General features: G+C 43.6%; 7 protein-coding genes across 8 annotated transcripts; 4 read left to right on the forward strand and 3 right to left on the reverse strand.

Annotated features, from left to right (window-relative positions):
- Positions 1-840: 840 nt before the first annotated feature.
- Positions 841-1254, forward strand: BDCG_03308 (uncharacterized protein; the record flags this gene model as incomplete). Its single annotated transcript, XM_045418903.1, has 1 exon — positions 841-1254. One exon carries the CDS (start codon positions 841-843, stop codon positions 1249-1251), a length of 411 nt encoding a protein of 136 aa, XP_045275373.1. The 3' UTR covers positions 1252-1254.
- Positions 1255-6225: 4971 nt separating this feature from the next.
- BDCG_03309 (calnexin) lies at positions 6226-9793 on the reverse strand. The gene is made up of 5 exons (XM_045418904.1): positions 9414-9793; positions 9019-9301; positions 8814-8944; positions 8094-8747; positions 6226-8011 (listed from the first exon to the last, which is right to left on the reverse strand). Exons 1-5 carry the CDS (start codon positions 9543-9545, stop codon positions 7529-7531), a joined length of 1683 nt encoding a protein of 560 aa, XP_045275374.1. The 5' UTR covers positions 9546-9793; the 3' UTR covers positions 6226-7528.
- A 142-nt stretch (positions 9794-9935) lies between these two features.
- Positions 9936-12143, forward strand: BDCG_03310. Of its 2 annotated transcripts, none has more exons than XM_045418905.1 (4): positions 9936-10571; positions 10653-10941; positions 11096-11571; positions 11691-12143. In XM_045418905.1, exons 2-4 carry the CDS (start codon positions 10807-10809, stop codon positions 11803-11805), a joined length of 726 nt encoding a protein of 241 aa, XP_045275375.1. In that variant the 5' UTR covers positions 9936-10571; positions 10653-10806; the 3' UTR covers positions 11806-12143. The 2 variants fall into 2 exon arrangements, with proteins under 2 accessions (XP_045275375.1, XP_045280382.1); XM_045418906.1 differs by having other exon boundaries at positions 9970-10571; positions 11096-11567.
- Positions 12144-12146: 3 nt separating this feature from the next.
- Positions 12147-15825, forward strand: BDCG_03311 (sorting nexin 3). Its single transcript, XM_045418907.1, has 6 exons — positions 12147-12414; positions 12492-12542; positions 12622-13115; positions 13192-13572; positions 13669-14271; positions 14356-15825. Exons 1-6 carry the CDS (start codon positions 12381-12383, stop codon positions 14512-14514), a joined length of 1722 nt encoding a protein of 573 aa, XP_045275376.1. The 5' UTR covers positions 12147-12380; the 3' UTR covers positions 14515-15825.
- On the reverse strand, positions 14581-15956 carry BDCG_03312 (50S ribosomal protein L36). The gene has a single exon (XM_045418908.1). The coding sequence runs from the start codon at positions 15695-15697 to the stop codon at positions 15113-15115; it is 585 nt and encodes a 194-aa protein (XP_045275377.1). The 5' UTR covers positions 15698-15956; the 3' UTR covers positions 14581-15112.
- Positions 15904-17825, forward strand: BDCG_03313 (oxidoreductase). Its single transcript, XM_045418909.1, has one exon. The coding sequence runs from the start codon at positions 16053-16055 to the stop codon at positions 17178-17180; it is 1128 nt and encodes a 375-aa protein (XP_045275378.1). The 5' UTR covers positions 15904-16052; the 3' UTR covers positions 17181-17825.
- A 551-nt stretch (positions 17826-18376) lies between these two features.
- Positions 18377-21475, reverse strand: BDCG_03314 (AcrB protein; the record flags this gene model as incomplete). The annotated part of the gene is made up of 2 exons (XM_045418910.1): positions 18377-19662; positions 19729-21475. The coding sequence occupies 2 exons, from the start codon at positions 21473-21475 to the stop codon at positions 18377-18379; spliced, it is 3033 nt and encodes a 1010-aa protein (XP_045275379.1).
- Positions 21476-25930: the final 4455 nt, after the last annotated feature.

Genomic DNA, 25930 nt, shown 5'->3' on the forward strand with positions numbered 1-25930 from the left:
TCACACAACAAGTGTGCAACTCAAATCAGTTAATAAAGAGTGTAAAAAAGAATTAAGTATTAATAAAAGCTCTTCAGTCACTGAAATAGTAATTCTTACTTAAAAGAATATGAAATTATGACAGAAAACAACTCTGTTTTTAATTCTTTGTAAGAATATTGTGTAAAACTCAGAGAAAAACACCTTACTTTTTCAAGAGAAGTAAAAAACTATTTCTAAGATCTTTTTTTTTTTTGCATTAACTGCTGCAGAAGAATGAGATAGAAACTGCTAAGATATACACTACTATATACTCTCTATCAAGACTTTCCCTCTTCAGGGTCTTGATATTATAGAGAATATAAGTCTGTTTCTATATAATAATATAAATATTGCCAGCGGGATGTAGAGGAACTGGTTATTTATATCTCAAAATAGAAGACTTTGTCAATGATTATATCAATATAGAGTTAATTCTCAAATTCAATAGAAATCTAGTGTTGCTGTTCTCAATCCCTTGCAGAATCTATTGAATATTGAGATATTAAAACTAGATTTAATATATCTCACTGTGCAGGGATCAAAGGCTCAGTCAGACCTTGAAGTATACTGATTTTATAGTTGTTGATGTGCTGTTGACTCGTTGTTCACTGGTTATGTATTGAATACTGTTGCCGAGGTATCTTTTTGTATCGTTCTGCTGGGGATGGGCCAGATTGAGAGGGGTAGTACAGGGGTGAGACTTGGTGTTGAAGTCTAGATACACTGGCGGCGGACCGTGAAGGTTGCACTTCAGAAGAGTCCGTTGATTATGTGCTTGATATTATCGCCGAGGTATCTTTTTGTATTTTTCTGCCGGGGATGGGCCAGATTGGGAAGGGCGGTACGAGGGTGAGACTTGGCGTTGGTGTTTTGGAACATCAAAGATGGACAGGGTTTTCGCGGAGGTCGCTCCTCGGATATCTCCACAACTACAGGTCGGGGGTCTTCCAAAATCGAGAAGATTGGTGCATATGGCTAGGTCACTTCACCTTACAATTTGTATGGCACTCTGGCCCGGGGTTGTGGTGTGGTAGGGGAGAACGAGGGATAATCCCACACAGGAGCTTCGAACAACATCCGGTTCACGTTTGGCTGGATAACTCCACCACCACACGGGGTATGCGGTCGGCGATGGGGACAAAATGCTCGTATGATCGAGGGCTTTTCGATGGATCTATCGGCGGGTTCTTATTCGAAAAATCGAGCGAGTTCGTGGTGGAGCGGTTTTGATGACAGTAGTGTGTGTACACTATAGAGTGTGATGATATCTGTGAATAGACTGAGAGAATTCAGAAGATTCAGAAGAAAGTCTGTGAATTCTTGAGAAAGACTTAAGAGTATTAGAAGAGATACTATAACTTCAAGTATATTATAAAGAGTTTTAAGAAAGATAATAAAATCTGACTGAGTCTAGAAAATATTATTATACAAAGATCTAGTAAGAAGCTGAATCTCTTATAGACAGAGTCTTATAAGATTATAAAGAAAGTTAGCTTACAGTTCTACAGATTGAAACTATTATCTGAGTTATAAATATATAATATTTTTTATATCTCTTTACTCTGTGAATATAAGAAATTCTTAGAAGAGAATTCTGTGACTCATCACTCTATTTATAAAATACTAGAGAATGAAAGAGAATATCAGATCAAAGAGATTATTGACTTAGAGAAGTGAGATTATACACTCTGATTCAAGATTCAGTTATAAGAGTATTCTGATAAAATGAATAAGTTTACTTAAGAATTATCTGAATAGATAAGATATCTGTAGAAGCTGAGATATGACTTTTATACTATAAATTCTGATAAGTCAGAATGACACAGTCTTCACTAAAAACCTGATTATAATAAAGATATTAATACTATTATTTACAAGCTCTAGTCTATAAAATAATCAGTTTCTACTGAGATGAACAGTCTGCAGTGTATGTAAGAAAAGAAGAAATTATACTCTTATTAAAGTTAAAAAACAAGAAAATAAACAGAGTTATAAACACAATTTAGAGATTAATAAAGAAAAAATAAAGAAAACTCACACTTATATTTTCAATATCTGTGATACTCAATTTCTCTTATAACTATCAATTTCTCTCTTTAAAGAAGTAGAGAGTATCATATCTATAGTATAGATAATTATTGCATTTGATATGAAGACTATCAGAAATACACAGACTTCAGAGAAGTCAGATATCAGAATATACACAGTTATAACAGAGTCTTGAGAGTTGATTATCTGTGTGTGTAATCAGATATCTCTTATAAAGCTGTGTCTGCTTTCTCAGTTATACTGAAGTATTCAGTTTAAAAATAATTAAGATATAGAGAGAGAGCTCATCTGCTCAGATCAACTTCTGTCATGAATTTATAATATTTATATTATCTTAATTATCTGAATTTTATAAGTATCTGAGAACTCATCTCTCATTGATAATGAAATTACAGAAATGTACTATAATATGAAAATTATTGATAGAAAACTGAGACATATTCACATATATCTGATCAGAGATTGTGTGAGCAGAGAGAGAGTAATTATAGACCTGCAGAGTCATAGAAGACACTGATAATATCAGAAGCTTTACAAGAACTGTCAGCTAGAATCTGTAAGAAATTACTTATGAGAAGACTTACAGTAAAGAGAGAAACTATACTACTTAAAGTCAGAAGCTGATCTGAAGAAGATATGAAATTAACTACTGATCTGAAGATTAGATGCAGTGATAAAGCTGAGAAGAGTGAAGATATAATTATAAGTGACAGTATTTCTACTTCATCAGCTGATAAAAAGGAACTAGAGAAGTTATAAAAACACTTATAAGAAGCTCAGCAGTAGTTATACATTGTTTATAAAGATATTAAAATTGAAAAAATTTTTATTCTTAAGAAGTTCTTGAATTAATATATAAATATTGTTAGAAATACTCTCTCTCTATTATCTGAGTGAAAACACTTCACAGATAAATAAGAATACTCACAGTTTATAAGATAAGAGCTATTACAGAAAAAGAAAAAAGAAGATGAGATTTCACAGACAGATCTGAGATATTTATACTACTTTAAAGAGATTTACTTACACTATAAGTGATTTCATAGAACAGTCAGATCACTCTAGTAAATAAAAGTGATTATAAATTATAGATCTGAATCTTTCTATATAACTATAAAGAGTAATTGCAGACTACAGATATCTTAATTCTACAATTCTATAGAGTTAGTAAAAGAATGAAAAATTTCTTATAATTCTACAGTGTCAAAGAATAATAATTTATAAGAATAAGTAAAAGATTAACTTATAAATACTTCTCTTTAATAAGAGTAATCTTATAGAGAGTGATTTATCTATGAGATGAATCTGTGTAATAATTATATAAGAATTTTATAAAAATAATTAAGAGTCAACTGAAACTCTTCTATATAAAAGATATAAGATAAATCTGTGTGATAGTTAGAGAAGAATCTGTAAATTATAAAGAATCTTATAAAATAAGAAACTGAGTAATAGACTCTTTTCTCTTTATAGTAATAAGAGATTTTTCCTCACTGAGATTTTTTATAAATATAAAGAGTTTTTAGTAAGTATCACTGCAGTGCTGAGCTGATTCTATGAAGTTACTCAGTAAAAGACTTTATAAATAAAGTCTTAGAGAGAGAAAAGTATGTAAGAAATCTCACTTCTTATAGATTCTTTATCTCTATTTCTATCTCTCATGTAATTAATAGAGCTAGCAGCTCTTGACTATATACAACTATATAGACTGAAGTTCATGAATACTATTCATAACTCAGCTTAAATGCTATTATACATTTAATCTCTACATTTTATCTTTCTACTGTTAATACTTCTAGTAGTTAACAGTACATATCACATCAAGCTGCAAACACCTGAATAATCGCCTGCGAGTACTTATTCTTACAAAAGCAATTCTCAATCTGTAATTGTAAAGATATCTGAGAAGCAATCTCCGCGAAAACCCTGTCCGTCTTTGATGTTTTAAAACATCAATGTCAAGTCTCACTCTGATACCGCTCTTCTCAATCTGACTCATCTCTGGCAGAAAAATACAAAAAGATATCTCAGTAATAATATTAAGCATATAATCAACAGATATATCTGAAGTGCAATCTCTGTGAAAACTCTGTCTATCTTCAGTGTATCAAGACATCAATGCTAAGTTCTACTCTTGTATCACCTCTTTCAATCTGACTTATTCCTGGTAGAAAAATACAAAAAGATACCTCAGTAACAGTATTTAATACATAATTAGCAGACAATAAGTTAACAGCATGTTAACAACTATAAAATCAGTATATTTCAAGATCTGACTGAGTCTTTGATTTCTGCACAGTAAGATATATTAAATCTAGTTTTAATATCTCAATATTCAATAGATTCTGCAAGAGATTGAGAACAGCAATACTAGATTTCTATTAAATTTGAGAATTAACTCTATATTAATATAATCATTGACAAAGTCTTCTATTTTAAGATATAAATAACCAGTTCCTCTACATTCTGCTGACAATATTTATATTATTATATAGAAACAGACTTATATTCTCTATAATATTAAGACTCTGAAGAGAGAAAGTCTTGATAGAGAGTATACAGCAGTGTATAACTTAGCAGTTTCTATCTCATTCTTCTACAGCAGTTAATACAAAAAGAAAGATCTTAGAAATAGTTTTTTACTTCTCTTGAAAAAGTAAGATGTTTTTCTCTGAGTTTTATACAATATTCTTACAAAGAATTAAAAACAGATTTATTTTCTGTTATAATTTCACATTCTTTTAAGTAAGAATTACTTTTTCAGTAGCTGAAGAGCTTTCATTAATACTTAATTCTTTTTTACACTCTTTATTAACTGATTTGAGTTGCACACTTATTGTGTGAGAAGAATTGAATAATTTAGAATAAAATTAAATAGTTTTAATCAATTTCTCTGTGAAAAATTGATTTATTTTTTATCAGCTTTTCTCTTAAAAACTGTCATATTATCTGATTTATTATTAATTAATATTATACTTTTTCTTACTGTATCTCAAGAAAGAGATTGTAAAGACTTTATTAATTTATCTTAAAAATCAATTTTAGTTTATTAGATTCTTTTCAAAAATCTAATCTAGTTACTGCACTAGTGTGAAAAAAATCAGGTATTTTATACATAAAGGTCTTTTATTCTTCTTTTGAAACAGTCTGACCAACTTTTCAATTGAAAATAGACTTAGAAATCTCTTAATTGAAACAGTCTGATTGTAAGAAGTCTACGCCGAATAGATCAGTATAATATTTATAGGTGTGGCGGGCTGCGCCCGATCAATCATATAGACTATTCCGTACACTTCATAGATTCCTACCGCCCCATTCCCGATCGCCGATCCTCGGCCGCCACGAACGTGTATGTTCCGATCGCCGATCCTCGGCCGCTATGAACGCGTGTATATTCTTCCGCCCCGAAGCTCCACCGCGTACACCACCACATACGCGTATAAATATTCTCTTCAATCACTGATTCTCATACTTTCTCTTTCTTTTCTGTAAGAGGCCTACGCCGAATAGATCGGTATAATATATAGATCTTATATAACAAAGAGAAAAACATTAGAGAAGGAAAGAAAGAGAAAGGGTGAGAATCAGTGATCAGAGTGAATATTTATACACATATGTAAATTATGTAATAGTGTACATGATGAGACTTCAGAGTGAAAGAATCTATACATGTTTATAACAGCTGAGAATCAGTGATCAAGAATGACTGAGAATCAGAGTGTATGTATTTAAGAATGAAGTGATTGAAATCTGTGAAGTATAACAGAATAGTCTATATAATTGATCAGGCACAGCCTGTTATTCAGCGTAGGCCCCTTACATTAACTTAATTATTTTACAAAATATTTGAATACTCAGCTCTGCTCTTCAGTTTATACAGCTTAGATTAACTTTCAAATCTTCAATTTTCTTTCTTTTTTTCTTTTTTTTTTTTTTTTTTTTTTTTTTTTTTTTTTTTTTTTTTTTTTTTTTTTTTTTCATTCTGCTCTTTTCATACATTCTCTACAGTTTTTACATTTCTTATACTCTTCTCTGTGTTCATAGTATATGCTGCTAAATGCTCTGTAATATGATCTCATGTGATGTCATATGCATCTCTTTGAATTCATGAATGAGATTGAACAGCTGACTCTGCAGTCTGTACAGCTCTGATTAATCTGATAATGGTGATAGAGATGATACAGAGTGAAAGAGAGTAGTAGAGGCAGTAGAGGTGGTGATGGTGATAGAGAGAGTAGAAATGGTAAGAGAGGAGTAGAGGTGGAGACTGAAAGCGATAGAGGGAGCTGCGGGGGGTAGGGGCGGTGGTGATGATAGAGGGGGTAGAGGGTGGAAGGGGGGGGGAGAGGTAGGGGGTGGAAGTGGGGCTGCGGGGCGGTAGATGTGGTGGTGGTGGTGGTAGAGGGGGTAGAGAGTGGAAGGGGTAGAAGAGGTGGTAAGGGGGGGGTAGGGGCAGAGGGTGGAAGTGGTAGGGGGGGCTGCGCAAGCAGCAAAGCGAGCGTAAGCGAGCATTTGATGCTTGTAATAACTCAGTAATAATGCGATCAATCTTGAAACCCGCTGTTTGCTGAGCAACGGGATGCAAATGAATTAAATATTCCACATACACAACACATAAAAAGAAAACGCGAGAGTCTTGTATTATTCCATTTCCATTCCATTGCAAACCCGGGACCGAGATTAGTTTTGAAAGGGACTTGTATCAGCTAGTTATCTTAATCGGGCAGTAAGAGACAAGACAAGAATGATGAAAAAATATATAAGGAAAAAAAAAAAAAAGTGAAAAAAGTTCAGAGAAGAAATAACTATGATATGTGGAAGAGTGAAAATGCAGTTCATTATTAAACAGGAAAAGAAAAATAAGACATGTCCCGCAGAACAATAAATATAAGATGTTTTACATGTTTTGAACCTTTAGCAAAAAAAATAAATAAATAAATAAAAAGGCCAGAAAGGGACAGGACGAAGATGTAGGCAGAAGAAAAGAACTAGCATAACAGCAAAACGAAAGACCCGACAGTGTATCCCGCTTTCTTTCTTTAAAAAAAAAAGAAGAGCAATGAGAGAACTCCAGCTATGTTAGAAGTAAAAACTCAGGCTTCAAGTGTTTTGTGCTTCTTTTTTTCAGGAGTTTATCATACACTTTCAACCTTCCAGCTCCATGTTTTGGCGTGGGTGGATTATATTATTTTCAATTTGTTTTGTTCATTTTTGTGATTTTCAGCTTTTTCTTTCTTCTCTTTCATTCTCTGCAAATGTTACCCGTTGGCTTGGTTGGTAGTATGCAGTAATCAACCCACAAATCCTCAGGGTAGGGGGTGTAGTCCCGTGCCTGTTCCAATCCTTCCATCTCATTTTCCCACCCTCTCATCATCACCCTCACCCTCCCTCAGCCCTCAGGCGGGTATCTCAAAATTATAAGAAAGGGAAAAAAACATGAATAATCAACCCCTGGAACTTACTCGCCAGCCTTGCCAGACCGCTTCTTAGCTTCTCCCTTCACATTATCCGCCGCAGTGCTAACAGCCTCTGCGGTCTTCTCCTTACCCTTTTCAGCCTGCTTTTTGGCAGCCGGGGCCGGGCTGGGGCTGCCAAGGCCAACAGCACCAACAATGATGAGGACGAGAGTGACAAGGAGAGCCCCCAGACCACCGGCAACCTCTGGAACAGCCTTAACGGCCTCGACCGGGTTCTCGAGCGCGAGGGAGATGAAGAGCTCAATCTTCCCGCGGATGTACTTGACAGGGGCTTCTTTGAACGAGAGGGTTCCTTCCTTCTTCTCCTCATCCTTGGGCCGGGCGGCTTCCTCTTCCGCAACCTCGACCGGATGCTTGAGGTCCCAGGTCTCGGCCTTGAGCTTCTCGGCGTCCTCGACGGAGTGGCCAATGTAGATGTTGTCGAAGAGGATGTCGTTTTGCATGGTCCAGATCTCAAAACCAATCTAGTAGTGTGCTCGTTAGTTTACGTCATTCTGGTTTTCAATTGAGGAAATAAAGCTCGAGGGTGACGTTAACAAAACTTACAGCGCCCATGGGTTCAAAGTTGGAGGGGGTTTTGTCTTCGAAATAGTTGGGGTTGGCGATTTTGCGGGGAGCCCATGGTCCCTTGTAGGCAGGGTTGTCGATCATAGGAGCGGTCCATTTGCCCTTGTATTCTGGGTTCTTCTTCATCGGGGGCTCCCACATACCACAGCCAGATACTTCGCTGCACTTGGGATTGGGAATGGTAGGTGGGATCCAGTCTCCGTCCTCCTCATCATCCCAATCCTCGGGCTTCTGAGCCTCTGGGTCAGGGATGCTAGTAGGCTCATCGACCAACCAGTCCTCGGGCTGGGTCGCATCGGTGTCAACAATTTCATAAGGGGCATCCTCATCCCAGTCTTCGGGCTTGGTTGCTTCGGGATCAGGGATGTGAGCTTCGTCAACCCAATCCTCCGGCTTCTTATCTTCGGGGTCATCAATTTCCTTCTCAGGGTTGACGGCCGGGCTGAAATCTTCAAGCAAGGTGCCGTTCTTAACAGCGGCACCATCAATCCGGATCTGGAATGATTGGTCTGGATTGACGATGAGAGTATAAAGAGTGGACAGCTTGCTTACGCGAACAGCTGGTGGCAGCTTCATATGCTTCTCTTCATACTCGCCAGTCTTGGGGTTCTTGTGTTTGAAGATGAAATGGACCTATATATCAGACTATATCAGTACGCTGTACTTTTGATTATAATTGAAGTTGAAGAATTAACAAACCTTGTTGGTAACCCCGCACTTGTCGGGTCCGAACATGATCACGTATGGAGAGGTGTTCGAGAATTCCTCCGCGTGCAGCTTCTTATTGTCCTGAAGAAGCTTCATGTATGCACCACCGCAATTCAGAGAGTCTGCCCGATGTCAGCCGATGATCAACAGCCCGGACAAATAGAAGACAAAAGCACAATCCGTTTCCTGTACTTACTCTGAAGTTTGACTTCATATTGAACCACCAGGGTCTTGCCCTTGTTGTCAATCTTCTTGGGGAACTTGGCGGAAATCGCGTGGTGGGCGGCGGGATTCTTCACCACGAGACCCTTGTCGCCAACCATGCCATTGAAGACATGTGGCTCCTCAACAGCCCAGGTTCCGACATAGGCCCAGTCCTCCTCTGATTTCGAATCCTCCTTCTTGGCATGAGAGGGCGTCCACCGGGTCTCCCAGCCATCGGTGAATTGCTCGAGGAATGGAGCTTTGAGGGTGGTGGGCTGAAATGGATAGCATCTATTTTAGCATTCTTTTGGACTTTGTTTAACAGCCCCGAGGATGGGAGCTTAGATAGAGCTGATGGGTAAGGAAGGGGAAATTGCAGTGACTTACAGTAAATGTAGGCTTCTCAATCACAGATGAGGTAGAAGTGGCATCCTCCTTGACCTCGTCCTCTGCATGGACATTGCCAATGAGAGCTATCGAGGAGAGGATGAGCGACGCCAGGGAAGCGTTGAGACGCATTGTATTGTGACGGACGGGCCTCTCTATGAGGAACAGGAAACAAGATGGTAATCAGCACAAAAAAGGGAACAAGGCGATCAATCCACAGGACACGAAGAGAGGAAGAAACAGACGGGGAGGCAGAAGAAAGGAGAGGAGGGACGTTGGTGATATTCTTATATGGGGCGGACGCTGGAGGAGTTAGTTAATCAAAGGTGGCCTCTTTACAGCCCAGCACCAGCAGGAGCTGTCGTCGTAATGCCTGGTAATGTTACCGTAGCTTGGCGGAACTTTGGGCGCTGACTAAACAGTCTTACGCTTTGGAAATTGGCCCAATCAGGAATGGTCGGCAGGATTATTCTCGAACATTCCTGGCCCGGGCTGGTATTTGGCGCGTATTTGTCGGTATTCGTCGGCTTGTCTACGAAATATAGTTACTTCCGGTTATATCAATCGCAGTCTTTTATCTAACTATATTTATTTCCCTACAAGTCAATCAACCAACTCATCTCATGCGAGGGTTATACGGAGTATACATATATCCATATCCATATCCATATGCACAATCATATTCAGATTGTCCACGGCGTTGATGCTAGCTATGGTAAGGCTGACTGACCTGCTGAACTTGCTTCATATTTACAGACTTACTCTAGCTGAAGCTACTGATGGAACAGTTTCATTGCAAAAAGGTCTTGGAGCATTGTATATCCAGTCTAGAATACTTCTATCTCTGCCTAGATTCCTCTCCAGAACGACTGGGCAGTTTGGTCCGGTGCATTCCCGCGCCAATAAGGCCAGCCGACTATTGAACTAACATCCTTGCTTTGAATTGAGTTAGAACATTTTGACACAAAGCTATACGCTGCTACTTTCTTAGCCAGGGGGATGATTTCAAGAGCAAAATGCTAAGATAGCTCTCTAAAGAATGTATCCCGCATGTGTCGATTGATAGAGAGGAAACGAGGGGAGGTATATCAGTCCGGAAGTCCCTTGTTCTACGATGACGATGATATGAAATGAACGGATGTTCAATCGCATCCTCCGGTGTGTGCATAACAGTATTTTCTCTCAAGTTTGAGCATTTGCGATGGACTCTGACTTGAGCTGCCAACCCCTCCGCTCCAGCTTTGTCGCGCTAGTTGGGAACGTATTTAAGCTTTGCGCCTAGTCCGCTACAAGGGACTACGACCAGCAAGATCGAACTTCAAACTCAATCAGCGAACTCTTTTTTATTGAATCTACAACGAGTTTCCTACTACCCACCCCCTTCCACGCCAAAATGTCAGCCATCAAGGACGAAAGCAATAATGACCATCTCGTGCAGTCTCACGATCCCGAGCATCCTGCTAATTTAATACCGGCTCTCTGCCGCAATTTCTACGGCCATGGCTGGGTTACTGGGACTGGAGGCGGGGTAAGCTAGATCAAATACCTCAATATATTTATGGCAGTTAATATATATATATATATATATATATATATATCCAACACCTTCTGTCATTTCTATAAAAACAGGCCCCTTTGAATACTAACCAAAGGATAATTTTATTCTCCATACATAAATATAGGCATCCATCAAGCGAGATAACCACATCTTCATAGCTCCATCCGGCGTCCAGAAAGAATTAATCCAACCCCACAACATCTTTGTTCTGCAATATCCCACCCCAAAATACCCTCCATCAGCGCGCCAATATATCCGCAAACCACTCGAGCTCAAGCCATCTGCCTGCACGCCCCTCTTCTTGGCTGCTTTCGATCGTGGCGCGGGGTGCTGCATCCATACACATTCGCAATGGGCCGTCCTTGTAACCCTTCTCGTCGAGCGTGAGAAGGGGCTGGAGGGTTGTTTTGAGATCAGCAACATTGAGCAAATCAAGGGGATACCAAAAGGCAAGGGGAAAGGCATGATGGGTTTCTTTGACACGCTCAAGATACCCATCATTGAGAATACGGCGTTTGAGGAGGATTTGACATCTAGCCTCGAGGAGGCTATGGAGAAGTACCCGGATACATATGCGGTTCTGGTCCGGAGGCATGGCATGTGAGTTTTCTTTAGTTCATAATATCTGCGCGCATATAATTTATCCCTCCCCTTCAAAATATCGAATTTCTTTCTTTAGTTGTCCGGCTTGTACTAACAGTGTCGCTTCCTTTTACCAGATATGTCTGGGGAGACGATGTCGCAAAAGCCAAGACGCAGTGCGAGAGCTTGGATTATCTTTTCCAGCTGGCGGTCGAAATGCATAAGCTTGGTTTGCCATGGGTGAAGCCATGACGTGACCTGTGGAAACAGGTTCATAACCTTGGTAAAACACAGCTCCGCACATACAATGACGCGCACGCCCAATATCAGAAGCCCTGATGGATGATTTCACGGCATGTCTTGCTTTACGGAAGAACACCCTTTTGACGATATAGGACCGGTGGAACTTTTCTCTCCCTACCGTGATATCAACTTTCATATCCGGAATGGATGGTTAGCAAGAGGTTGTTTTCAACATGACCCTCTCTGGATCAGACAGGTTTCCGGGTTATAGCAGTATTAGTTATCATTAATTTTAGAGCATAGAGACGATATCTAAATTCCAATATCAGTTTCTGCTTTCTAGTTGGTTTCTTTAGAAAATATATTACGCGACTTGTAATTTTGGTATTCTGTACAGCGGCGGCTGGTACCGTACGGAACAAACATCAGCATCGTCCGACTCTCGCCCCAAGACAGCTGCAAGACAAGCTGCAATCTATCCCACCACAACCTCCATCACCAACAACTAGTATATCGCTGGTTTCTTTATTAGTTGACTGGATCACAATTAATTCTCACAGCAAAGGGCAATATACCCCTGAAACATGGATTTAGTAGGGGGCGACTCGCCCTGGGGTGGTAAGCTAGGCATCATCGCTCTCTCCCCTCACAGATTACATACAGTCAGTACATCTAACAATTGTTGCCTCTCGCAGACGTTCCGTCCCAGTCCACACCTACCGAAAGGCAAGAATCTTCTGCCACTGGTACGCAACCTGTGTCCCTCTAATGACCTGCAGAATAGATCAAACTTGAACTCTTGTTGACCCCAATGGTTGCGCATAGCAAACGAGACCGAGCAACGCCCCCTCTCAACCTTAACAGCCCCCCGATCTCCGCTAGGCAGAGGACCGCGCACCCCTCGCAAAATCAGCGCACAGGCAACGAGGCTGGAAGCCGTCGACGACTCTCTCGATCCGCTTGGCCCGTTGGGCGACAAGTCCTTCCCTTCCATCCCGTCATACCCGGACCAAGCCCCGACCCCTCCCCGAAAAGAACCTTTCGCGAGCAGAAATGTCCGTCCGGCCTCATCTACATCCCAGTCGTCCGCTGGCGGGTTGATGGACTCTGTGGACTTGGACGATGAGGGCCAGCCTGCGCGTGCGAGAATGAAGGGCCCTCCGCCTGTCCACTCCCCTATTGATGCCCCGAAGCGCCAGACGCAGCCAAGTATTCCTGTCGAACAGGCTGCGAAACCGTCGTTTGAGATTACAGTTGGAGATCCGCACAAAGTTGGGGATATTACAAGCAGTCACATTGTATATCAAGTTAGGACGAAGGTCCGTACCTTCTCTTTCTGATGTTTACGAAAGGCATTTCTCCTGTATCTTAGCTGACAGCGATTTGTTCCCGCAGACTACGTCTAAAGCGTATCGGCAACCCGAATTCACAGTTAGCCGGCGGTATCGAGATTTCCTATGGCTATATAACTCGTTGCACAGTAATAACCCTGGGGTCGTGGTTCCCCCACCTCCGGAAAAGCAGGCTGTGGGCCGTTTTGATACAAACTTTGTTGAATCGCGAAGAGCCGCATTAGAGCGTATGCTCAACAAAATTGCCGCGCATCATATACTACAGCACGATGGAGACCTGAAAATCTTCCTGGAGAGCGATACTTTCAACCTGGATGTGAAGAACAAAGAGAACCGCGAACCAGATATCGGCCAAAGTAAAGGCATGTTCAGCTCATTAGGCATATCTGTTGGCGGGCCGGGCAAGTTTGTTGAACATGATGATGTGCGTGAATTCCCCTAGGATGATAATATGGGAGAGTGTTTTTTTTTTTTTTTCTTTGTGTGCGTGTTGTATAGTTTGGTTACTAAATCTCCACAGTGGTTTCACGATCGCAAAATATACCTTGATGCCCTGGAGAATCAGCTGAAAGGGTTATTAAGAGCCATCGACACTGTGGTTGCGCAACGAAAGGGCCTTGCGGAGGCTGCGAATGACTTCTCAGCATCGCTTCATTCCCTCGCGACTGTCGAACTTTCTCCAACGCTCTCAGAACCGCTCGAGGGACTATCAGATCTACAGCTAAGAATAAAGGAACTCTACGAACGCCAGGCCCAACAGGATATTCTGACGCTAGGAATTACGATTGACGAATATATCCGCCTAATCGGAAGTGTCAAGATGGCATTCTCTCAACGGCAAAAATCTTTCCACAATTGGCACGCGGCTGAATCGGAACTTCAAAAGAGGAAAAACTCCCAGGACAAACTCCTCAGACAGGGCAAGTCCCAGCAGGATAGGCTGAACCAGGCTGCCGCAGACGTGGCTGATGCGGAGCGGAAGGTACATCAGACCCGTCTTTTGTTTGAAGACATGGGTAGAATTATGCGGAATGAGCTAGAGAAATTTGAGAAGGAGAAGGTGGAGGACTTTAAATCTGGCGTCGAAACGTTTTTGGAGAGTGCTGTTGAGGCTCAGAAGGAGGTTAGTTTCCGCCGCCAATTTACTCACCAGCTCGCGTCCTCCACGGACCTCATGACAAAATCACTGACTTGTGTCATCTCGTAGTTGATTGAACTTTGGGAGACATTCCTCCTACAACTTGATGCTGACGACGATACAAACCCTTATTACAACAAACTTGAACCCGCAACGTCGGAGGCTGTGACAGGTGCTTCCGATGGCGGACATGATGTAGAGCCTACTACCACAGAACAGGAGGCATGATTATCAGGGTATTTTCGTTTCCGTTACTCGTTTCTTCCTTGCTTCCTCTATCTGCTACTTGTGCGCAACAACTGTATAGCAGAGAGTAAATTTGATGATGACATTCCGAAGATTTGTTCCTTTGTGAGTTACATAATTTATGCCGTCGAAATTATCGAACCGTCTTGTCTGGCCATAGTTTACGTCTGCTAGGATCATATATTTCATTTCGGTGATATATTTCGTACTTTGACCTTGGAATGCTTGGAATGGCCATCAGGCTTCATTGAGTCGCTCGACATGGGTATATTCGAATAATGAGCCCTCACGCCTAACTTAGATGCATTATGCAGGCCTGGTCCTATCTTCCACGATAGCTGTCCTAGAATCTAGAGAAGATATCACTACATCGATCTGTTAATATCACATTCACAGTAATTCACACTACACTATACAGAACATACAAGAAGAGGGAAAAGTTTCTCAACCAGGAAAAAAACAAAATACTCCATACATATTCATACAATCCCATATATAAAATAATAAAATAAAAAAAAAAGCAAGTCTCAGCACAGAAACATAGGTAAACAATTAAAGAAGAAGAGGAGCCTAGATCCCCTTATTTCTTCTTCCCCTTCCCTTTCCCCTTCTCCGGCTGAGCCTCCTGACTCCCCTCCGTCTGACCAAACGAGCTAATCAAATCCAACAAATTATCCTCTTCCTCATCCTCCTCAAACTCAAACTCCACAGCCGTATCCTCAGCCTGCTTCGCATCAACCCCAGCCTGTCCTGCCGCAGCAGTCGTAGTAGTGGTAGCAGGAGTAGCAGACGCAGCAGCAGCAGAAGAAGAAGCTCCTTCCGCGGCCGCCGTACCCGTCGCATCCCAACTCCGACCAAACTTGCTTCTAAACGCCGCTAGCCGCCCTGCCTCATCCTCCTCGACGTTTCGCAGCTTCTCGCTGGACGGGTTCCACAGTGGTGCGTTGCGCGTGTCGCGTGTTGAGCGGTAGACGGCAATGGGGGAAGTGGTGCGGTGGGTGAAGGTGCTGCCGTCCGAGAGGGTTATGAGCTGGGTGAAGGTGTATGGGCGCTTGGGCCGTCTGAGGAGTGTTGCATGTCTGCATTGTGTGTAGATGAAGGTGGTTCTGGTGGGATTGGAGAGGGCGGTGGTGGATGTCCGGCGGATGGGGAGGTGGAGGGACATTCTTCTCTTGCTTGATGACTTTAGCGTATTGGGGGGTTATTGGAGGGACGGTATCGATTTTGAACTAGGTATTCGGGCGTTTAATTGAATTAATTGCGCCCGGAAGAGTTGGGATTGTTAAAAGAGTGACCGTGGTGGTGTCTTCCATATTGAAGAATAATTAATTTTTTGATATCGTCGCTTACCTAAGCGACTTTTTTCCAAGATTTTGATTTCATTTTCTATCTACTATCAAGGTTGACTAACGGGAAGATGCAATTGTCTCTCTCTTCTTAAAACTGTGGACATGCTTCATCACTTTAAAAGATGAATGGCTGCAGGAAAGGTATCTTCTGGACCTTAATCATTCAGGAAGATGTTGCCGGGCGGCTGTTTCTCGAGCCTCCGCAGCACTCAGGGAACCAGGGCGTTCTTCTACTTGCACCATAACGTCAAGCGGCCGCATCTACATCCACATCATGGATACCTGGCCTCCTCCCCTACAAGGGGCGATTACCCTCGTTTCTACGGGCTACTTCGAACTATCCTATCCAAGCATGCCTCAAGTATTACGGATTCAATCCGCCCAGTTTTACCCGGTCGCATCCCGCGAGCCACCTCTCCGCAGAGCACGAACAATTCATCGGATACAATCGTGCGACGCATAGATTACTACACTTCCCAAACAAATGCTGCTGAAAACGTAGTAATCGTGGACGAGGATACCTGTGAACCTCCAGAGGCCACAACGCGAACACAGCGTGAAGCAACTAGTGCCCCCGAAAACCAAATCGGCGACCAAGTGCGCCTGCTCATGCGCCGTGTCCCGCACCCCGTCGCAATAATCACATCCACCGACCCGAAAGCGCCCACAGCACAGACTGCCTTTCGGGGCATGACAGTCTCCTCCTTCAACACAGTAACGCTCTACCCGGAAAGCATCGTCTCATTCAATGTGAAACTCCCCTCCGAAACGTTCAACGCCATCCACGCTTCGTCCCGTTTCCTCGTCCACCTGCTGGCGCCCACGGATGCAACTGCGCGGCTGGCCAGGGACTTCTCCCGAGGAAATGCAAATGTCATGCTTGCTGATGAGAGGGAACGGTTTTTCAAATTTGTCCCGATGAGCGGGGGCCATGAGGGTGGGTGGGCGCGGTCATCGATTACGAAGGGGGAACCGCCCCGTCTTGCTCTGATAGGCCATGCAGCGGAGATGGGCGGCAAATCCTCCTTTACCACGGAAAAGGCACGAGCAGATGCAAGCGGTATCACTACACCTATCACGAGTGCAGATTATTTCCCATTCATCTTCGAATGCCAATATCTCCCGCGGAGCGTCAAAGTAGGAAACCACGTCATTATACTGGGGCGGGTAGTGAACATCATTCGCCAAGAGGCAGCTGGTGCATCCGATCCTGTAGAGGCACATAGTCCGGAGCATTTATGCTTGACCTACGCTGATACGCGGTTCTGGAAAATTGGAGAGAATATCTCGGTGGGCTGAGATTGGGGGGTCAGTTTTGGGGACTTGGCGTCCTTTATACAACACAATATAATACATATCACTAACTGCTGCTTTAATAAATATGGGGTAGAAACGGAGGTTCACATTGAGCTGCGTGCTTTCTAGGTGTTTGTTGTAGATGGATTTTTTGATATATGTATACATATATCCGTCAGGCGTTTACTCTAGTGATTATTTTCACTCTCCTTCGCTTCACTCATCCCAATAGAATAAATAAAATTTTATACTAAAGTACTCCTCCCATTCAGGGACTCTACATGCTTACGTTGAAGGATCGAACAAGGCCCCAGAGAAAGCATAGACTTTACCTCTTAATATCCCTTTTCGGCGTATGGAAGGAAGCCGTGTGTGGGGTTGGGTGCCTCCATTTAACACATTAGGCAGGGTGTTCTACGAAATCATAATCACGTCATGAGAATGAAAAAAGTGGAAAAAAATGCAAAATACGAAAGAAAGGAAGAAGGAATGAAAGGAAAGGAAAAAGTAAAGCCATACAACTGAACGATGGAATGATGGGTTTAAATATATTCGCTCAAGATGTCTGATGCCTAAATAGTTCTTTGTGGGATTCAAAAAAAAGGATTTTGTGCGCAGAAAACTCTTTTAATTTTACCTACTCTTGTCCTGATTGCTGGTTGGCAGTCGTTCTCCCTTCCCGCATTGTCTAATGGCCAAGAAGGGCAAAGAGAGTTGTGCAAGCTTTCCATAGGGGAATTCCTCTTCGTTTTCTCGTCTCCTCCTCCTTCCCCCTTCCCGGGTACGTACTCCTAAGTTCCAAGCTGTACATTAAGTTGTACATTTTGTCCAACCACACGCCAAAATCCGAGGGAAAAAGTTTTATAAACATGTATGTCCGTAAGACTTTTCGAAAGTATAATGTACGCTGTAACTAAGCATTTCCGCCACATACAGTGAGAAACTGAGTTGACAGTGCTGAGCGGTTGGTCCCTGGATGCACGATAGGGGTAGTAATAATATTGGAAAGGGCTAAAGTATGCTGAAGTCATGCATGAGAATTTTGAGGTCTATCGAACGTAGCACCGCTAGTTTCTCTCCGGTATCTAGAACGCAAGCCAAAGGTTGGACGGGTTAAGCAGGCACGTGGAGGTAGATGTAGCAGGACAACAATGCAATATCGAAAAGGACCGAAATGATGAAAGGACGTTCTACAACTTTTAGCACCAACTCGGTTTCTCTCGACTAGAATGAGGGCTTCCGCTCCCACTGCCAGTGCCGCTACCACTACCGCTAGCGCTGCCTTGGCTACCAGCTCTGGTAAACCGGCGAGCACTTGGCCCAAAATGTGTTGCACGTTTTGGGTTAGTCTCGCACGTAGAATCAGGCGAATCTCGTAGTCGTGTTGGGAGCTGCTCTGCTGGCAAGCTAGCACCAGAGAAATTGGAGAGTGATCGATGGCGGTGCGTGATTAGTTCGGGTCCAAAGAAAGGGTCAGCGGTAGCCAATGGAGAGGAAGGGTATGGTTGTTGCTGCTCCACACTCATCAAATGGGAAGTAGCTACAACGGGCGACATTGAAGTTTGGCGGTCGGTAAATCCCCCGGATTCGTTGACACCAAAGTTGGCGTAGATTGAGCCCGAAAAGGATTTCGTAGTCAAAGGCATTGGAGACATCGTAGATGTGCCAGCTTCATGAGGCGGTGGATTGGTTCCTGGTAGATTGCCTTCCGGAGTGAGGGGCCCTGCACTCATCAGCATTTGTTGTTGTTGCTGCTGCTGGTAGGCCTGCTCTACGGCCGTAGCTTGCTGCCAGAGGTGCCCCGTCCGAATCTGATAATCCTGAATCGAGCGAGTAATGCTTGTTAATTGATCGTTGAAGCTTTCTTCGATACTAGCACGTTCGCGTTCCTTAGCAAGCTGCTCCGCCGCTCTCCGTTCAAGTTCATTGAGACCCTGGTTATTAGCACTTGTAATGCGTTCATGCTGTTCGGTTAGTCGCTGTTGACGCCCTTGGAGTCGCTCCCGCTTCTGGATGGCCGAGGCCAGTTCTGATTTCGCTGAAGCTACACTACGGTTTGCCGTCCTCCTTGCGGCGTCCACTTCCTCCTTGAGTGATTTCACCCGATCCATCTCTTGATCAAAGGCACATTTTCGAGAATTCCACTCTTCTAGTTCCTCTTCCGGGGTAGCTTTTAGATTCCGTAACTGAACATCAATGGCGATAGTAGCTTCTTCGGTCTGCTTAATTGTGCGCTCAAGTTGTAGCAATCTTTGCCTCTGCCGATTTTTATCGGAACCACCGCTGAGACGTGTATTGAAGTTATCAACCTCTTTCTTCAACTTGGAAATAAGTAGCTTGTGATCATTTTTTGACCGCTTGAGCCGTGCACGACGTTCATTCAACTTTGCCTCGGCATTCGCAATGGAATTTTTGATGGTAGTGGTGGGAGAAGAGGGCCGGAGAGATTGCCGTGGCGACGGTGACACATTAATGGCCGAGAGTGCTGCAAGACTATGTCAGTGGTAGTTCTATAAAGAGAATATATGGACTTAGATTGGATTCGTTTTACCTTGGTCTGTGTCGGGGGTGGGCGGAGTTTTCACACTCATGACACAGATAGTTTCATTCGTATCGTTGCGGATGAAGCTGCAAGTGTACGCACAATCTGGCGCCAGCCCGGAAATTTCACCTCTCCAGCAGACAAGCGAGGGTTCGTCTGGGTTCTTACGTACTCTAGAAAGAGTAACAGGAGCCCAGTGAGCACCGTTAACTCTGATATAAAAAGGTTGCCCTCGAACATCCTGATCGCTATTCTCGTATATAGCATCATCTACTTGAGCAAAATCGCTTGCCGCGAACATAATCGAGGAATTATCTACCTGTGTAATCCATATAAAACCATCGTTCAAAGGAAGCCCTTCGACATCGTCCTCAGTGACCGGGTGGTGAGGAGTGGACCATGTTCCATTTCGCGAATGATCATACTCTCGCATAACGGTGACTTTGGTACTGGCCAAAGCAGCCCAAAACGGTTGTCTACTTCTCACTTGATTCGCTTGTCTTCGTCTTCTCTTTGCGCTGGAAAGTCGTTCTCGGTTTTCCTTTAGTAGTGATGGTCCTATGACAGCACCATCAGGGGTTAAAAGAGACGCACCATTCGTAGCAGATTCGAACGCAGATGAATCGACGTGAGTTGGGGAACCGGCAGATGCTTCCGTGTCAGTTCGTCTTCCGGATTTTGACGGTGTGGAAGAGCGGTTTTTGGCCATCGAGCGCCTTGCCATAGCAGTGCCTGCTTGTGCAAGGATATGAACAGCAAGTAGACTTCGCAACCAGCTTGGGGGGGATGGAGGCTCTTTCCGTCGCCATTCTTGAGGAACCAGGTGGGAATATTGAGCGAGCGTATCCGTAGTTATAAGTTTGGCCGACAAAAGGTAACTGATAACAAAGTCCTGAACACCTTTACTCCGAACGACGTGCACGATCAAAACCATCATGACGCAAAAAGCATTGACTCCTTCATTTTTCCCCGAGCTGCCTCCTCCCATCGTGATCGCAACCTGGACCTGAGCGAGATCTATGGCAAAATTCTGCGCCCACGTCCACATAAACAGACCCCAAACCAAGAGACAGAATCCATCCATGGCGATCATAGTTGAAAGTGACGGAGTTCCGGCCGGGCCCTGGAAAATGTCGAAATTCGAGGTCAAAACGTTCGTGGACACACCGGCAGGAGGCATGAAGGTCAAAGATGCAAACAAAAACTGGACAAGGGTCAAGACGATGGGAGGCAATTGTAAGAGAAAGATAAGGATCGCGATAGTGTCGTACATCGGGCATGATTTGAGAATCGCAGAGGCCAAAGAAAACGGGTTTACCGAGCTGTTCGACGATGTCTTCTTCAACGACGAGGCGCCACCGGCTGACTTGTCCACGTTTGTTGAAGTTTGATCCCCAAACACAGTTGCTGGCATGACTCCTCCGTTCGTCGAAGCGAGTGGGAACGAGTGTCCGTTCGACATGGTCGCGCTGACTTGTTCATATCCGTTTGCTTGAGCCCGCCCGTTGGATTCCATCTTGGTTGAGTACGTTATCCCACCTAGTTCGTGATACTTGGCAGGCGTTATTGCTTGAGGTTGACCTGACGGAGTGCCTGAGGCGTGCGAAGAGGGCGCGGGCAACTGTGCACTATTAGGATTGCCATTCAGGTGGCCATTTGACTTTGACTTGGCGAGCTTTTTCCCGGTAACAGCGATGCCGTTCTCATGTCGATTTCCGTGATGAGTCTTCCTGCCCGTGCCTCCTGGTCGTGGCATGGACGAGGGATTCCGATCTGCCAGGTCCAAATCCACTTGGCAGGCGTGGGCCAAGGAACGGACACGCTGGTGAAGAGAGGGATGAGGGAGGGAGAGGAGCAAGTCGCGGAGGGGCTAGAACGAGAGAGACGAGAGATAGAGAAAGTGAAGAAAAACGAGGGCGCTGTCACAACGTCAATCAATGACTGTTCCAGCGAGAAGTTTGACGTGACGGTGACTGTTGCTGCTGGCGGGAGAGAAAAGTGATGCTGTCGGGTAGCGGTTTCAAGAAGTCTGCCTTCTGAGGCGTTGGTGGGTAGCGAGACCTGCCCGTACCGTACGGATACGTTCAGATTACCTGTATATACTTTGACTCCGTAATATGACGGTACCATGGAAGATTCTGTCTGGTTTGGTAATGAGCTTGGCAGCTGCACCTGGCTGGTATTCACGCGCAATATTACGATGTGCGGATTCCTCTGCATGAAGATCAAAATAACACCACGAAATAGCTCCGTACTCCGTACTCTGTACCCCGTACGTACGCTGTATTTGTAACGGCATTTACTTCCAAGCTTCCTGTTGGTGACTAAGCTATTTTTAGTTCTGGTACAGTACAAAACATCTTGATGATAGTAGCAAGCACTTGCACAGGTTTCTTAAGTGCTGACAGAGACATATCGAATAAATGCAATCGCAATTCATCGGGTACGGCCTGGACAGATTCAATGGCATACGCTCCAGCTAGAGATGTAGGCGTTGTTGGACCAGCAGATGCCTCTGCGACATCCTAGGCTCAGTGCTAACACAGATGTGGCTACGCAAATCAGCACTCTCTGTGGGGAAATGCTGCCAAGGCTCACAAGGCCGTGACAAATCCTCGGCCTGGAGCATCCGGGTAATTGGAAATTTTCGAATTCTGCTCCTGTTGATAGGCCAGGAGTGTTGGAGTTTGTGCAGAGAGGAGCTAGGCCTGGCCCCCCAGCGCCTAGTTCACAGATCTCAGTGGCCATCCTTGTTCGAGTCGTTAGCTCAGTCAAGTTAGTGCTGGTGTTTCACACTTACGATGGCCTCCCGATACACGGATACGATCCAAAATACCAAGCCTGCTAAAACCCGTACAGTACGGCACATCATACATCGCCCTACCATAGTGGGGAAAAAAATTCAAGGCTTGAGGTCCGAGCTTGATTGACGGAATTTTGGCAGCTGCTCGGGTAGTCAGGACTCGAGACGAAAGGGACGTGAACGAAATTCAAATGAAGAATATATTTCAGAACTTTCCCTCCTTCAAACAATAAACAAGTCAATCGCGTAGCTGACAACTGGTGTTGTATGGGGAGGCCGTCGTTTCAGCGCTAGCCCCTCCCTCGAAAACGATGTTAAGCATTGCCAGCTGGGCGAGTCAGATCATCCCACTAATACCTTGCTTGTGGGAAAGCGGCCATTGATCAGGACAGACCACCCGCACTCCGCCGGCCCGCGCATCGGGTTCTCTAAGTTCGTAAACCCGAGCTAGAAGAAAAGTGCTGTTTGGACGAACAAATACGAGTTTAACTTGAGAAATTGGGAAAGGATGGGCGCTGTATTTGCCCAGTTGGAAAATGAAAGAGTTCATCTCGGCAGCCCTGCTGGTAGTCGAATTTGAATGAATCGGTGCTAAATTTTAGCCCGACACACTTTCTCACGGGTCACTGCATGGCCGTGACTCACAATGGTTGAGAGGTCTTCTCTCCAGTCATGAATGTCCAGGCAAAACTATCTGGCAACCATTAATGGAAATGCAGACCAACAAATTTGTTTTATCGGAGCGTGGGGTGTGCACGGCTGAGTTGGAAGATGGCCATGACTTCATCAAATGAGACGAGAATAATACGGAAAATGGGGTTGCTGATGGCTAAGGGTTCGCGGTCATGGTTCACACAAAGACAGATGAATTGATATTCTCGCACCGTGTCAAATTAACTTTCTCAGGCATGTGGTGGATGAACGTTGCTGCTGGGGCCAACCTCCATGCGGATTGCAGGTTGGATCGCTTTTGGGTGCTTAACCACAATTGATAGTGATTGATGATGATCCCAGCGTTGATATGAATAGCGGGGTTGGAATATCCTTCCTTTTCCCTTTCAGAGGCTCAAGGATGAAAAAGAACGTGTTACTACCGGCAGGAGGGGAAAATTCCTTGTTTCAATCAAAGCCTACTTACACACGACTACAACACTGAATGAGCTGTCTTCAACCGGAAGGGGAAGGCATGCAACAACTCAACGGTAACTAGTTGGATGACTATTTTGCTGTAACAAGGCAACACGGGATTGACATAGGCATGCCTAGGTGGGTAGTTTGCGCTGGCGGGCCAAGCAAGTTCTACGAGCGTGCGGATGTGGGATCCTAGCCGAAGAGCCCGGCCGAAGTCCTTACACCCCTAAGAATAGAGCCACCACTTGCCGTAGCTTGATGTTCAATTTGACATCAGAAAAATCTTCAGCAAAAAAGCTAGAAGACGGATAGCTAATCAATCTTCAGCGCTCTGGGTTTATTAGTGCACTACCCCCCACGATACATTCGTTGCTTACAACGCACGGATCAGACGCTGGATATGGCTTCCTGTTGACCGCCTGCAGAAACAACACTGAGAGGAAGAGGGAGCTCCTCCGCAAAGTGCTATGTGATGGACGACCTTGACAAGCTTCAAGATTCCTCCCGTTCGCCACGTTTGGGACCGGAGTCATTTCATCAGCCTGAGTCAAGGGAGTCAGCAGAGAGATGTGTGCCAATTGGACGCGGTTCGAAGCCTTGATATCCTCACATTGGTCAGTAGAGGTTGAGTTCTGGCATATTTCCCTGACTATCCGATAGGACCGATGGGAGAGCTTGTGCCCGTGTTCAACAATCACCAAGCTACATCATACATGTACAGTACATATCCTGATAGTCGGCCGCATCATTACACCTGATCGGGAAATCGGGTACTAGATGACAGCCTGTCGGATTGGGTGTCACGGATGAATATGTTGAAGACATATGAATCTTATCTGTATCAAGATCTGCTTGTTATATTATCTGTACACTATCTAATATATCTATTTCATACAAAAGATGGAGCTATTTATAGTAAAATATATGTGCAAGCCAAGAGAGCTAGCATAAGCGAGTATTAGATGAGCGTTGTAGTAAGCTGATGATGATGAGAAATATTGTAGTAATATGATGTTGGTGGCATTCAGTAATACGATGTTGGTGGCGTTCAGTAGTGTATAACCTCTTTTTCCTGACACACCCCCTTCAGCAAATGTAACATGTAAATGAAAATGTAAATGAAGCTGCAACAAAAAGAGTGTAGATGAATCTGTAGAGATTATATCAAGATAGATCATTTAATCTGCTTGTGCCTTGATGATATCTGATATATCAACTAGGCCTAGCATCTTGACAAATTCTGTATGTTTCTGGTGTGGCAGAGCCTTAGTGAGGCCATCCACTGGCATCTGGGCCGTAGGCACCCAATCAACTGTAATATCGCCGGATTGAACACATTCTCAGAGCCAGCTTCCATATATATCAACATGGCGGAGCTTCATGGTTATAGAGAGGTCTTCCTTTGTAAGAATGTCAACAGTTTGACAGTTATCACATTGGATACAGATCTTGTGGCCAGGTTCAAATTGAATATGTTGAAAGAACCTATTCCATCAGATAGACTCCTTGCCAGCTTGTGAGATAGTAACAAGCTCAGCTTCTGTGATAGATGTAGTTATGATTGTCTGTCTATTTGATTTTCAATCAACAGTCTCACTGAATAGTTTGAAGATATATTCTTGTGTAGAGCGGTGATCTGAATTATCTGTAAAAGAGACATCACTGACAGCTTCAATGATATCAGGTTTGAGATCAAGTTGTAGAGATCTGCCAATGTTATCATTATATTGAATAGTGAGATTCTTTGTATCATGTAGATAAGATATCATTCTATTCACCTCTGATGAGTGATGTTCTGATGAATTCATCATGAATATAGCTAGTTTACTCACTGCATATACAATATCAGGGTGAGTCATCACTGCTGAGTAGATGCAGAAGCTGATATATTGTTGATAATTATGGATTTTTGCAGATCTAGCTGGCTTGTTAAAAGGCTCTAATGGAGCATCAGTTAGTGAGGTATATGCCTTGCAGGTGTGTGCAAGATGATATGTATCAACTATCTTATCAATATAGGCATCCTGGCATAGCCAGAGCTTCAAGTTGAGGCGATCGCGTATTATTCGCATGTTGAGGAATCATTTCAAATCTCCCATCTGTCAGATCTTGTAGACATTTTTAAGATCTTCAATTAGTTGATCTCTTTCTTTTGAATCTTCTCATCGCGATAGAATGATGATATCATTCACATAGAAGAAGATGATTAATCAATCATTAGAGAAGAGACATCAATTCTCTGATATAGAGGTGAAGCCTAATGTTCTCAATGTTGAA

Source organism: Blastomyces dermatitidis, assembly GCF_000003525.1.
Source record: "Blastomyces dermatitidis ER-3 genomic scaffold supercont1.3, whole genome shotgun sequence".
NCBI classification, from domain to species: domain Eukaryota; kingdom Fungi; phylum Ascomycota; class Eurotiomycetes; order Onygenales; family Ajellomycetaceae; genus Blastomyces; species Blastomyces dermatitidis.